At 36.3% G+C, this 15,674-nt stretch overlaps 1 protein-coding gene across 9 annotated transcripts in view; it reads right to left on the minus strand.

Annotated features, from left to right (window-relative positions):
• cyst (cysts) overlaps nucleotides 1-13,589 on the minus strand; it is a 45,218-nt gene extending 31,629 nt beyond the window's left edge. For 6 of the 9 annotated variants that reach the window (XM_053764431.1, XM_053764438.1, XM_053764433.1 and 3 more), the window contains exons 1-5: nucleotides 13,207-13,589; nucleotides 11,716-11,784; nucleotides 1,839-1,948; nucleotides 1,243-1,359; nucleotides 516-636 (exon numbers count right to left, since the gene is read on the minus strand). In XM_053764431.1, the coding sequence (XP_053620406.1) occupies nucleotides 516-636; nucleotides 1,243-1,359; nucleotides 1,839-1,948; nucleotides 11,716-11,755 (388 nt within the window). In that variant the 5' untranslated portion in view covers nucleotides 11,756-11,784; nucleotides 13,207-13,589. The remainder of the gene's footprint in view (nucleotides 1-515; nucleotides 637-1,242; nucleotides 1,360-1,838; nucleotides 1,949-11,715; nucleotides 11,785-13,206) is intronic. The other 3 variants (XM_053764437.2, XM_053764435.2, XM_053764436.2) reach the window with 1 other exon arrangement.
• Nucleotides 13,590-15,674: the final 2,085 nt, after the last annotated feature.

The following is a 15,674-nucleotide window of genomic DNA, read 5'->3' on the forward strand; positions in this document are numbered from 1 at the left end:
CATTGAAAATTGCACTTTAAAGCGTCCTCTCTAAATATTTATTGATTTTTAAATTAGCGGATTAATCACTGTCAGTCTTGACAATGTAGTCTAAGTACCAAACACGGTTTAAAGCGTGCTAACGGGTTGTCCTCATTGGGACAAGGCAACGTGATACGGCCCGAAAATAAAATGTATGAACGTTATTAAGCGTCTTATAAGTAAAGTCAATACAGAACACACCCATATACATCCATTTATTAGATTCACTATACCCTGTTACTATTTTGCGTCGCCATTTTTTTCAGTATCTCTTAATGTTTGGTTGGGTGAATAATCTTTTAGAATTAAATTCGTTATGTGTTCATAATTGTTTTTCCTTAGAACAATAAAGTTCAATAAAAATTTTCGCGTTTCGTCACGATGAGGACGAAGGGTAAATGTCATAAACGATTGATGTGACCCTCGGGACGAGGGGTGTGATGAACAACTAAAAAAAGGGTGTCGAAAAATAACATGAAATAATTATATCTCACCGCTGCCCTTCCTGCTCTGTGCGTATAATTCGAGATGGGTGGGCGACGAGCAGTCTGGCTCTGGCGCGCCATCTTTGCACAAAGACGGACATGATGTGCTGAGGCGATTGCTGCCAGTTGCCTGCAACAAATGTCAGTTTGAATAGTAGAAATGGAGAATTAGAACTGTCCTTGAAGTTCGAAAGATACACAAAGATATGCCCCAGTCGCTGTCGAGAAAGTATCAAGAAAACGATATTTCAAAATTATCTTTTGAAAGTTTTCGGATGTCCTTGTCAGTCTGTACAAACAGTTTCGTGTAGGTGGTTAAAATACAGGGATCTGAATATTTTAGTTTCGGCACACAAGAGAAGAAATTATATTTATTAAATGGTTTTGTTATACGTGCCACCGATGCTATTTTTCTAAATAACTTACAATTCTAATAACCTTTACATCTACAAGCTACTCCTTCACTACATACCATTTGACGACCTCGGTGGCGCAGTGGCAGTGCTCGCCACTGAACCGAGGTCCCGGGTTCGATCCCCGGTCTGGTCATGATGGAAAATGATCTTTTTCTGATTGGCCCGGGTCTTAGATGTTTATCTATATATGTATTTGTTATAAAATATAGTATCGTTGAGTTAGTATCCCACAACACATGTATCGAACTAACTTTGGGGCTAGCACAATCTGTGTGATTTGTCCTAATATTTTTTACATTTATATTTACAGTATAACTTACGAGCAAGGGCAGCGGCGCGGCGCGCATGCGCTGCACGACCGCATGCAGTCGCCGCAACTGCTGCAGACTGTCGTCGAGAACGCCCGGACTGTGCGGCGTTACACTGATGGTAGGCACCTTTCAAAAATAAATGAGTATGAAAAATAACACCATAATCCCGTATTGACTAGTTACCTAAGAGCCATCTCAACACAAGACAATCGAGAACAGTGACTAAAATTACCAACAGCACATCAACCTACCCAAATTCATTACAAAATCGCCGCTATTACCACACCATAGAGGTTCATGCAGGGTAACTTGATGTGCTATTGACTGTACATTCGGGTTTCATGAATACACAGACAGGCGCACAGATTCCCATGTCCTTGCCATTAACTACATCTATTCAAATTTCATCAAATGAAATCAAACAATTTCATCAAACGAAATCAGTTGTTTAGCTGTCACCATCACATCGAGTGTGCTAACACTGGTGTCAGATTTTATTCAAGTCGCCGAAAAACATCTGACATACTGCTGTCAGCTGTGAAAGCGTGACAGACAGACTTTCGCATTTGTAATATTTAGTATGGAAGAAATGTTCCAGAACATACCTGTGCCCTGGCGGCGGTCATGTTGTCTGGCGGCGTGGAGCGGGTCACGTGCTCCGTCACCTCGTCCTCGCTGCTGTCGGAGCTCAAGTCTGTACCGCCGCCGTCATCATCTGCGAACGAACTCTCATTACAATAATCTGTGTGACTTGTCCCCATATTTGTTTATTATCATGTTATCGATTCGGAAAGGCTATTACCGACATTTACACTCAGCCCACTGCCACTTCTCCTGCCGTTGCCGGAAATATTTCCCTAAATACTTCTGCGGCAATAGACGCGAGTGAGCATTTACACTCAGCCTTCATATTCTTATTCTCTCTCTCTCTCTCTTCTTTATTTATCAACTCGCAAAAATGACTGACGTCGATCTCGTCGAGGTTGCTGGTTCGAAGCATTATGTCTGATCAGTATAAGTCATCCCATATTACCTGCTCAATTTAAAGTTCTCAAAATGAGTTGACTTTTTTTAGTCGCGAGTGACCTATTTACATACTCGTGCTGCCCACTGGTATGCTCACTTCCTTGCCCAGTAGGACTGAGTGTAAATGTGGCATTAGATTTATAAAGAGGCAATGCGTCCTGAGTAGGTTTCTTAAATCTAAGATAGACAATAAAGACTTGACTTATCGACATTGTCGATAGAAACCCCGGGGTGTAGTGAATGTCGAAATAACCATGCTCTGTTGGTAGCCAATCCAACGTTGGCTGTGATTCGACTGCGCTAAGTGGCGCTTAATATGCGTGAAAGCGCACTCTTTAACAATAACTATATGATCATCACTCAATGCCGTTTATCTAGGGACATAAAATTAAAACCTCTACTCCGTGAGCTGTAGTTCTTTAATATTTTGACAAACCGCGACAGTATCTTTGGCCCCTTTGGACATGTATAAATGACGTTTGTTCACATGAATGTCCATCGAGTTATGATTTACCTTTTCCCCGTAAGCTGGAATGGATTTACATATTTTTTTCCCAAACGTAACGTACTTCCAGACGTAAGTTTAAATTTGAAATATGATAGATCATTTTTAGAAACTAACAAAACTGTCAACAGTTAACTTCCATTTTCAAACAGTATATACAATAAGAAAAATAAGACTACAGTTATTTTGGAGTGGAAAAGATACGCGCGCACAAAAGTTTAATTAAAAGCAACAATACAAGTCAGATACGTTTATTGCGCTGCATTGTACAAAGTTCAGTAAACGCGCCAACGGACGCTTCCACGATGTGAATGCTGACACAAAATAGTGAATGTGCAGGTTTATTTGATTTTATATTCACAATAAATTTATTTCATAATTTTTTTTACATATATTAAAATTAAAAACCAAAGCAAAAGTAATTATAGATCCACATCCAGGGTCCTGTGGTGGTGCGGAGTTGATCTTTTGTACCGTACTATAAAATTATATACCCATTATATAAATATAGACATATTGTATCGACAAAGTATGCATGTAAGACCGAACAACTAAAATTGTAAACGTTCAAAAGTCACAACCAATTGCTCCACATGGTCGATAGTAGACCAACAGTAATTACACTAGTTAGCGATTCGTTTTTGCTCTGAAATCAGACGTTGACTTTATGACGTCTATAGGAAAAATTTGTAACAATTACCTGACGGGAGGAAAGAAGAGACTGCTAACGGGCGGAGCGATTTTTTTAATGAAATTTTCAAAATAATAGCCTTATTGAAATTCGAGACCAAAATGAGAAAAAAGACCTTTGCCAGCAATGGAACAGTAATTTATTATCTAATATAAAAAATATTAGTATAAGTATTAAGTAATCACATCTAAACGTAAGGTTATCACGTCTAAACTATCCATATTTTGCGATACCAATTGAGAGAATAAATGGTTGCTCAGATTTTCTTTCAGCCATGTTCAAATGCTTTACTAAAATGCACCAAGCAGTTACCTTATTTTTAAGAATTAGGAACAGCATAAAAAACCACGTAACCATAATCCTCGTACCAGAGAAGACAGATGGTTTGGTTATCAATACTTAACTCGTTTTTTATTGATTTAAAATCTGTTTTGATTTGTCAAACATTGTGTACGTACCTATGACATTTGTGAGCAAGGTACCTATACAGCCCACACAGTTCAGCCCACTGAAGAACCCGAACCCAAGTGAGGCCGGGGGGCAACTCTAGTTATCCCAAAGTGATCCTCCGTGTTTATGCAGTCTAGTTTTATTTTTTATACGAATATACATGTCGCACTGTGTACACCGGTGAGAATTTTTTTCTGTATAAAAATAAAACGAGCTTCCTCGATAGCATCATCGATATTATAGTAAAACAGCTCAGTCGATAAACAAACTTAGGGAACAAATGGCTGGTGATGCCGTTCAAGCCAGTGCCTATGTAAGTCAAAGAGGAAATCCAAAAAATCCCGGCTTGACATTGCCAAGTAAGATATATGCGTGTCTGACATACTAAAAGATGCCGATGACCGCGCGAAGTGGGTTAGAAAAAGTAGAAAAGCGGGCCCTGGGCTCCGACGATAAACGGTTGAAGAAGAAACTGGGTAAACGCTCAGATGAAAGGGAGCAGTCGATAAATCCGCCAGTGGATCACCTGTCTAAGGCCGGATATTGGCAGGGAAGCGACCGGATAAGCGTTGAATTGAGCGTCGAGCTACATTTCTTCATAAAGATGGCGTGTGGATCCGCCCTAGAATATAACCACTTATTCTAAAGTGGATGTCGTAATAGGCAGTACATAGTCTTGTCGTCAACTGTCAGGCAACCACAGCATTCCCAACATCATTACATGAACATTTGAAGTTGGTTAAAAGTCCATTAAAAAAAATCCTAATCCTAACTAATATTAAAGTATGTTAACTTTTCACGCTCTATCTACTCAATCTTCCTGAAATTTTGCACACATAAAGTTTGAAGTACGGAGAAGGACATAGGGTATCTTTCATCCCGAAAAATTAACGCGGGCGAAGCCGCGGCCAAAAGCTAGTAAAATTATAAAAACATAAAAAAAGGTCGACCTTTATTTACTTCTTAACCGGAGGAAATTTATTTTCGTCTCTAGTATTATGTGCTTATTGATTTTATTTCACTGTTTCGAGTGTTAGTTTTTTTGGAAATAGTACTTGACAATGTGTCATACAAATTATTCTTCAAGTGGCCAGTAATAAGTTTCAAGTAGCCAGTATGGACAGAAGTTAGAAAGAAAATAGTTTTGTACCTAATTACACCTACACTTTGCCATCTGGTCATTTTGTTCCATAGTCGCTTCGAGATGTAGTATGTAGATGTAGTCATTTTGCTACTAATGCATTTTGAAATTTAGTTATTATGCTACTTGGTAATATTAAATATAAGACGATCTAGATACGCAGTCTTTTTGATATATGTACTTTGTGTTACTTAGCCATTCTCATATCTTTACCTTCTGATACTAACCCCTGCAATAAAACTGCCGCTAGCGATCAGCTATCGACGCCCGGATATTGGCGGGAAACGTCCAGATAAGCGCTGGATATGCGGGATTACAGTTACGAACTGATAGTCGAAGATATTTCAGATTTTGTAGCGATGTATCACTAGCACTAGATTGTATAAAACAAAGTCGCGTCTTTAAAACTACACAACCGATTTTGATGCGATTTTATACATAGTGTGGTTGAGGAAGTATTATGTGTATAATTTGTAATGGCTTTACCCGAGAGAAGCCGGGACAGACCGCTAGTTGAAGTCGTAATATAGTATTCGATGGGATACAGTATCACGTCTTCATCTGTTACGGGGTAGACAGGTCCTAAGAGTGCGAAAGTAGAAGGCGATGTTTATCGTGCTATAAAAATAATCCTCCCTTGATTGCCTTATACAATCAGGCCATTTATTGCATTACACCACATACTGAAATAAATTTTAGAAAAACTACGTAGATTGCTTCACATACATTCTTCTTTATTACTAACCGAATGACATTGTCACAGGTAATTGTTAAATATCAGATTCTATTCAAGTCACCTAATAAATGCACCAGACATAGATAGCTACATCATAAGTTTTGGTAGTTATAATAGAACACATTTAATATCTTACCTTACTCTCTAACGGGGGAAACAAATCCCCCGTCAAAAAGCCAATTCATAAAATGCATATAGATTTCTAATGAAAGCCAAAAAACAATTCTACAACCATTCTCTTTTACACGAGCAAGCATTCAAATTCCAGCTGAACATTACCATTAAAGATATCTGTACTCCGCTTACGTAGGTTTACGTGGCGTATCTCCCTGAAACTACAATATTAATTAATCGACTTCCAGGCCAAACATATTCCGGTGGAAAAACAGACGCGTCGGCGCGACCCATATCCATAAATGGGCCAAGGCTGGCGCCCTAACCGTTGAGAATAAACCCATAGGTTCCGATATCAGAATATACACTGAATCGAATGTTAACTGAAGACCCTTATATGGTTGTAATAGAGACGAATTTGCAGCGAATTTCGGCCGATTGATAGACAGTATCCTGTTCCGCTTTTCTTGATAGACAATAGCAGGTTCGAATTGATACGAAAACGATCTCAGCTAAGTCATTGTATTTTCGAACAGCCTTTACAGGCGGCTCCGCCTCCGTAATGTACCTACCAATAGTGCAAGGAACTGAGCAAATACTGGACGTAAACTCATCTATGTACAGCCAACAGCACATCAAGTTACCCTGCATGAACCTCTCTATGGCGCGGTAATATATAGCGGCGAGTTTGCAATGATTTCGGTAGGTTGATGTGCTGTTGACTGTACAAGAATGCTATTGAAAAACAACATAATGTCCGAAGTCTCAGAAGGAAGGCCTATTGTCGCAACCGTCGCCTGTCTGTCAACTCGTTCCTTTGTCGAAAACAATTCGCCGATAACAACAAGGTTTATTTTTGAAAAACATCATTTAATGCCGTCAATATGATTGCTAAAAAGGTTTACTAATATGCTAGCAAAAGAGAAAAACTGTATGTTCAAGACTAAAAGTTGTTGCATTTCCTTCAGGATAACAATAAATTATGCTCATCTCTTAAATACTCATCCCTCGAAAGATGAGTGATATGTATTTTCTGCATAAATGTTTATTTTCCACCCTAACACCAAAATAAAACGACAGCCCAATAAGTTTCGTGGGAAAAAAACTATATTATATCAGGCACTGATAACAATAAGCACATACCGTTATCTAATAAATCTAAAACTCTTATAGATGTGTAATAAATATAGATAAGGGCTCAGCCGGTTTGAGATTTCGAGTATATAAAATAAATATACATGGACAAATCACACAAATTTGGAGCGAAAGCCCGTACCGAAGTACCACCTCTTGGTTACGCCATTTATATATACGCCATAGGCAAGAGCTACACAGCTCTCCGAAAGGAAGGAACAAAATACTGGCCCCTACGATAAAGAATATCCGTCAACTATTTTTTTTTTCTAATTTTTTTTTTAAGTTACGTTCCAATTACAGTAGCCATTTCTAAAAGTTCAGAGTGTAGTTCAGGCAACGTCTTCCCGTGGCTGGATGGACGAAAAGAAGGTATTTTCCACGCGAGATTCGATTCCTGACATTTTACATTTTGTTAAACCCTATCGTCAGCCGCGAACTTAGTTTAACTTAGCATATCTGAACTTGATTTTACATCTTCTAACTTAGCCACATATTTTGCAATGGAGACAAATAATACACTCAAATATTAATATCCAAATACACATAGCGTATACTTCCATACTAATATTATACTCTCTGTCTACTTATTTTTGTCTGTCACGCTGTTACGGTTAAACCGCTACACCGATTTTTTTGAAATTTGAAATATATCTACTTAATGACCCGGTGTCAAACATAGGATATCGCGTGCGGACCTGTCAGCAACAACTAGTTTGACAATACTTTAACAATGGACGCCACTTTACGTCCAATAATTGTTTACGAGGTGTAAATAAACATTGACTATTAGTGGCATATAATAGCGATAAAATGGCGTTACAGTGTTGCATATAACGCGCCGTTTATGGAGCTTTTAATTAAAACCCGTAAACCCGTAAATTATTGGCTAATCATCTGTAAGGTGGTACATGGAGATGGATGAAATAAATGCCATAATAATGTGAATAAACATAGATATTTATTATATTTTATTTTATTATTTTATAACACACTAGCAGCTCATTAAGCTGATGCGTGCGTATCTTGAAGTTTGGAGATGTTATCCAATCTGTTCTTAAAACTGTTGACTGAAGGTGCAGTGACAACATTCTCATTGAGTTTGTTCCAGTCTCGAACCACACGATTGGATAGAAAATCACTCTTCGCTTTTAAAAAATAAATAAATAATAAAAAAATAAGTCTTTAAGAATATGATAAAGACTTATGTCTGTATGAAAGCTATAAAGTCAAGAACTGTTGGACGGATACCGGTGTCCAGCATTAGATAGTGTTAAGGATAAGGTCTAGCTTATCCGCCGCTAGTTATCTATAAAAACAATTTTTGTGTTTTTTGTCACCATTAAATATTTATTTTATTTTGTTTTTTTTTAATATTTGTTGTTACAGCGGCAACAGAAATACACGTACTGTGAAATTATATTGATTCATGATATACAGCCTGGTGACATACGGACGAACAGTGTACTAGCCTTAGTAATAGGGTCCTGTTTTACTGACACGGAACCCTAAAAAATTACGTGGTGTCGAGACGCAGAAACAATTTATTAGGTAACAAAGTCCACGCAGATATAGCGGATAGACTATGGCTTCACATGCACAAGTTAATGAGGCAGAAAATATTTACCCGCCACAGCGGCGATAAGCGTCCACTAGATGTAAATTTTTTTTTAAACTAGTTGTGGCGTTTGGCTTCCGCCCTAGAATATCTTCCAGGTGATGTCGTGCGAGTGGACTAAAGGATAAAAACAGCCTAGATAGCTGGAAGCCAAACATATCATTGCAAAGAGTGGAATAAAATCACAGAACATTAAAAAATTCAAAGTCTTATTTTGCACGCAGTCCCTGAGCTTCGGTGCTGGGAATATCACCAGGAACACGTGAGAATGGGAGAGACAGTAGCTACTTATAGCTAGTGTCTCTGTTGACAGTTTTGTAAAGGGAGGATGTTGAAGATTTTTGCGCCGTCGACGGTTAGCTGGGAGAGAATGCTTTTAGCATTAATTTCGCTATTCGTTTAAATATATTTTTTTACTTGTACTCGTTTTTTACTCTCTGTGAATGAGAAATAGGAAAAAAATCCTTTATCCCTTTATCGTATATACTAGACTAGAGACTTACAATAACATAGGCAAAATACTGATTAAAAACAGAGTATTTTGCCATGTGTTAGGGCCTTACCGACCTTACTGTAAAATATATCTTGAAAGAAAATTTTCGAAAACATCTTTTTACTACCAATATGAAAAGAAAGGCAGATAAACGATAAACGAAATAATCAAATTCACGAAAATTATAACAACCATGATAATAACTTTTGAACATTAACAAAAATAAGAAATCCCATAAAATTTAAACAGTAATGGAACAGGGAAATTACTTTTCACATAAAAGGTCACCACAGGCCCAGTTTTACGGGGCGAATATAAAACTAAGTGGTATTTGATTGAGCTTTAATGTAGGTATGGCCAAAACGCTACTAGACATAACGTTCTATCAGTGGCCAGTACTTTTATAACACGGATTTTACTTTTTCTAAAGCCGCCATTTGCAGGCGTAAAAAAAATTACGGCGCTCCTTTTTGTAGTTTTACAAACTTGGATATTAATTTGTTTTATGCGGATGTAATTCAAATTCGTTGATATGGTTGTATCTTACATTGGCGCCCAACGTGTAACCGCGCCATTATCCGGATTAACACGGATTTTTTGATTGAGATTATTATTTTTTAGCTATTAAATCTATAAAAAATAAAAAATACAAATATCACATTTCAAATGTTAATATTTAAATAAATCGATAAAACAGATATAGTCTACATATTATATTACTTTTAAAAATCCATTCCTAATATCCATCAATAATTCATAATTCTGGGGTAAGGAAATCATAATCATTTTATTGGGTATGTATTACGTAATACGGACATTAAAATGGGACGCAACAAGTAAACGAATGCTACAAGTATTTCATACGTACCCTATGCAGAAACGGGCCGCTACATCTTGCACGCCACTAAATTGACAAATAATACTTGGCCACAAAAACACAAACACATTTTTAAATTTAGAATTTCAAACTCATTCCGAAAAAATAAAATAAAGAAAAAAAACAAATCAATAGTTTAAATTTCGAATTGGAGATATTTTTCTTTTTTTAAGAGCAAAGTAATTTTATGGTTTTTTTTAGGCGATTTTCGATAATGTTGAGCAGTGGCGTGCAAAACTGGTGAAAATCACGGATTATTTTGACAGGGCCAGCTCGTAAGGGAGCAGCCTTGCCTTTGTACGGGCTAGGAGGACAGCGCATGCGCGAAATCGATCGGCCAGAAGCCTTCTACAGAGGCTGATACAACACATTTGCAGATCGCACACTACAATAATTGTGCAGTCAGTAAATTCATGTGCATTGCATCTGTTGCTTTCCCGGCGGACTGGTGAGCCACATATGACGTGCAGAAAGTTAATTAAATTGGCTCGTTTTCAAAGCATTCTGTTTGTTTTATTTCATCCGCATTTCATATGACAGTGATGTTATTTTATCAGCCTGTTTTTATAAAAATCTAATTAACAAAACTAGCTGCTGTCACCCTCCATCTTTTCTCCATATCTTCACACCGAAAATAAAATCAATACTTTGCTTCGTTTAGAAAAAAGAACTAATATGACTGCATAGTATAGATATATTTAATTGATGTAAAGAAAATCTATTTTTGGAATGATCAACAAAAGATTGTCATACACGTACTTTTACACCGTGCTTTTGAAACCTTCCTGTGTGTCAAGGTCGTATCTCATGAAGTACTCTTCAGAGTTTTTCGCGATGGCGTTATGTCATTCGTAAAGACGCACCATGCCCATTTCATTTAATTGAAATTAAAATCTTCAAACTGCTGACCCCAGGATTTCAGATATATCACAGCCGCAAATTAACTGGGAACACGCAAGTACGAGATAAAGAAACAACATTAAAAATATTGAAACCTGTTGATACAGTATAAAAATGCAAACGTAATAGTTATTTACCTCGTCTTGCGTATTACCTAAATACCACCAGCTATTGTAAAAAGCCATAGCATTCTCCAAATGTCTCATTTATCTGCTATACACTGACATAAAATTACGTAAATATAAACTTTATGTTTCTAGCATTAGAGTTGAAATATGCATGGATATTATATGCTACCTTGGGAATTGTGTCGTGGTAATACACGCGTGTACTACGATAATAAATATAATATAAGTACTTGACTCATAGATAAAAGAAAAATGTAACTTGACTACTTAATTAGTTAATTTTGCGGGTTATTTTTTTTTTTAATGACCATCACCCTACTATTTTATTTATTTATTTATATATTTATTGAATATTTATTGTAGTAAATCATTTGACATACCTATATCCGAAAAACATAGCATAAATAAATAAATATATAATATAATAGCATAAATATATACAAAAAAAATACTGAAAGTGGGCATCAATCATGCTAATATTTGGGTAGTAACACATATACTAACAATACACATTTATTTACTGGTCATCTGACCAATTCAGTTGGATTTTTTAAATTGAATATATGGCCGGTTATTAAGCTGCTGGACAAATGTCTCCAATATCTGTTTCCATACCAACCTACCATACAGCTTCAACCAGAATAGCCTATTAGTGATATAAAAAAATACCTGATGACGAATATTTATATTCTTTGGCTGGTGCACTCATTTCAACTGCTGGTGATGGCCGATGTCACACTGAAAACATAACATTACTTTTTGAGCAGGTAGGTTAGGTACTACTAGCTAAAAGGATTTGGCGTGTAGCCCTAAAATAGGATCACTCCATATTCTCCCGTTGATGTCATATGAAGCGACTAAGATACACACAGCCTTGGCAGCTGAAGACAATATTAAGATTGCCAAAGAGGGTTGACAGTGGTGGCGGCAGCGGTGGAAAAATCACAGACAGATCTTCAAAATTTTAAGCTTTATTTTTACTCTGAACCTCTGAGTCACGGCCTCAAAAACAACACAAGGTTGAGAGAGACAAATATATCAGCCATTTCTATACTGTCAAGCTAAGGGTAGGTAGGAGTAGGTAGAATTTTCATACTAACTAGCCAACTAGTAATTATAATTATTATGGTTTAAGTGAAATAAAATCGATATAAGTATATCAGGATTTTTGGAAATTCTATCCCTATTAAAGTGAACATGGCAACACTGCGCTGCGGGCAAAAGCTAGAAAACTATATAAACGATTATACTTCATTAAATTATCTATTATTGTGAAATGCAATTGCAAACATCAATCATTAACTAATAGATTAATCATAAATGAATTAATTAGTTGGGATGTTAACCCAGATTAGATACAATCTACTTTATTTGTTTAAAAATCTCATTAAAAATCTTTTGACATCCAATTGAGGACACACATTGGCACAGAGGGCAAGGGGCGCTCCTAACTTGAATTAATAAGGTCAGAACCCATGCATCAACTTATGAATGCAGTTGCCAGGAAAATTTTTTAGCTTGATTCTCATATTTTGTATGGATAATCATATATCCTATACATATATATATATATATATATATATATCATCAGCACTCTTATCACAATTATAACATAGTTTCTTTATACTTTTTGACCTTATATACTTAGATTTACTACTACTGTAATGATGATGATCAATTAGCAATTTACTATATGGCATTTCTTTAACTTATAAATACAGTAACATCTTCGTGAAACACTAATGGATGGTTCTCAACATGTTAAGTATGTTTACAAGTCAAATATGTGCATTTAGTTATTGAAAAGTGCAGTTTTTCTAACCAAAATGAAGTTGAGCCCTAAAAGGGTAGTATTGCCTGGGTGGTGTTAAGTACCATAGGGTTTTTTGTTATTGTTTTCCTTACATAATATGATATAATGGACATCAAATCGGCATAGTGTAAACAACTAAGTAAATAAACAACGCTGGTGTTAGTTACTGGCATTCTCAGTCTTACTTGAAGGTAACTAAGAAGTACATAATAAAGAAATTACAAAGATAAAATAACAACCTCTTGTTTCGCACTTTGTTTTGATATGAACTGAATGATAACTTCACAAAAGCAGGCTTCGAGCGTTGAAAATAAAAGAACACAAACAACAGCAATGGGTTAACTTACCACACTCAGAAATTTCCACGGAATACGCGACGAAATCCAATGCAACACATCGCCGACACACAATAACTTGCGCAAGTCACAATTAAACACTATTTTCCCAAGTAACCCGGGCGAATCCGAACAATAGTATCTAAATTTTATGCGAAACACTTTCACATAGGCCCGTGGAGTAGCCACCTACACGAAACATAAACAGTTATATTACAAGATCCATCACGAAAATAAACTTGCACACAGCTGCTAACGAGTCAATCCATTACAATTTCACTGATAAATGTTGAAAAACACTTATCTAGAACTATTGAGTAACTTTTCAGATTTATCGTAAACTTTAAAAACTTCACTTGCTGTAAATTAATGTCGACGATTACAGTCTGTGTTGCCAGGAGCCTCACCAATGCTCTACCAAATGAAAAAATAACAGTAGCTAGCGTCTTCACTCGTGGTCTTCACATAATACCTACTCTGCCGTTTGCATTTTAAAAAAATAAATAAAAATTTAAAAAAAAACTTTTTTTAAGAAAAGCTTTTATTTATATGCTCCAAAAAGAAGAAAATAAATTTTTCCTTTCGTTTTAATTATCAACTTATAACCACATTATGCCCTCTTATTTATTAAAAAATGATTGATAATTTGTTAACAAGTTATTGTCAATTCTTAAAAAAGCACATGTAGTGTACTGTACATGTGCTTTTGATTCCCAGAGAAAACGGGGTATTTAATTTCACTCGCAAAATAATCCCCGATAATTCTCAAACTTAATAAAATTTTTATAAAAATATTGTTGATGTCGAAGCAGCGTCAGTGACATAAATAATAATTAAAATATTAACTAATTATTTCTAATAATGATAATTTTCCAAGTACTACGTTTCGTAGTTATTTTATTTTACACATGGCTACATTAGGCTGTCAGATTTGACTGACAATTAATTCAACAGTCTCACCAAAATGCCACCACCTCTTGGGGCACTGGTTTCCTTTGCGAGGTGGCGCCATTTTTGAATGCATTTTTGGTCAAGTACTTCAAATAGTTTAATTAGTTAGGTACTTAAAAAAAGGATCCTTATGTAAATGGCTCACTCACACGTTGAGCTGCTTACTTATCTCAACAAAAAGTCCAGAATAATCTTCAAAAGTTCATGTTCTACATTCTTTTCACCTTTAATCGACCGGATATTGAAACTAACGGTTTCAATATCCGGTCGATTAAACGAAATAAAATACAGGTTAGTTGATATGAGGATGTGGATTAATTGGGTCAATAAGTAGGGCCAATCAGAGAACCTTCTATCATTGGCCAATTTATCAATACACTAGCTTTTGCCCACGGCTTCACCCGCATGAAATTCATAGCAAAATCTGAGTATTTTTTTTTATCGCGTACTCTCTAAGACTGATAAACATATACGTATGATTCAAATTCGCATTTTTTCTCATCTTTAGTTCAATTTTCTGTTTCCCGCTGCGTGTCTCGTCCCGCAAACTTGTCCAATCCCACTTCCTACTATGTAACGTAAAATAGATATCCCGTACCGTTTCCTACATATTGTGCCATCATGTTTTTTGCAATGTGTCCCGTCCCGTTTCCCACTACGTGTCTCCTTCCCATTTCCCCCTCCGACTCCCACTCCTTTTATATTTACAGTTTTTCACCCCTTTCACCCCCTTCGAAGTAGAATTACCAAAAGTCCTCTCTTAGTGCTCACCTACATACCAAGTTTCAGCTTCTCGCCCAGCAGTTTCGGGTGTACGTTGTCTGTCAGTCAGTCCGTCAATCACTCAGTAACGGAAGAGTTTTATACTGATATATTGATACACACTGCGCCCACCCTCTTCTGTTATCCTCTCTCGCTACCCAAAGGCTGGCTGGAAGAGATTGCTTAGCAATAGGCCCACCATTGGCCCATATGTATGCACAATTGTATTATTTTGTTCTAATATTGTTTTTATGGGAAATAAATATATTTTGTATTTTGTTTGGCAGCTTCGGAGATTACCCACCTCAAACATACAAACTCACAAACGCTTACCTCTTTATAATATTAGTATGGATTTGTCAGAGAGACACCATAGCGTGATTTAGAGATTTAAAAGTTTTAGTGGCGCCATCTAGTGATTTATTTCGGAAGTACAATATATATATTATTTTGTCTGAGCGAAACCATAGCGCGTTTTAAAAGTCTTGGTGGCGCCATCAATCATCTTTATGTTCAAAACTAAAATATAACAAAATTAAATTGTAAATTCCTTCGAAGATGACCTTCCTGAAAAAAAAATTGTTTATATTCTGTTAACACCTTTCTACAAAATTTTAAAGTAAATCTGCTCCGTGGATTTTTATTTTAATTTTCCTACAGGACCCTCCACTCTCCTCATTTTCCGGGATGAAATGTCTATAAGATGTTAACCCGGGATTCCGAGGAATTTTTAATTCATAATTAGTTTTTCAATTATCCTACAGGAA

Source organism: Plodia interpunctella, chromosome 25, assembly GCF_027563975.2.
Source record: "Plodia interpunctella isolate USDA-ARS_2022_Savannah chromosome 25, ilPloInte3.2, whole genome shotgun sequence".
NCBI classification, from domain to species: Eukaryota; Metazoa; Arthropoda; class Insecta; order Lepidoptera; family Pyralidae; genus Plodia; species Plodia interpunctella.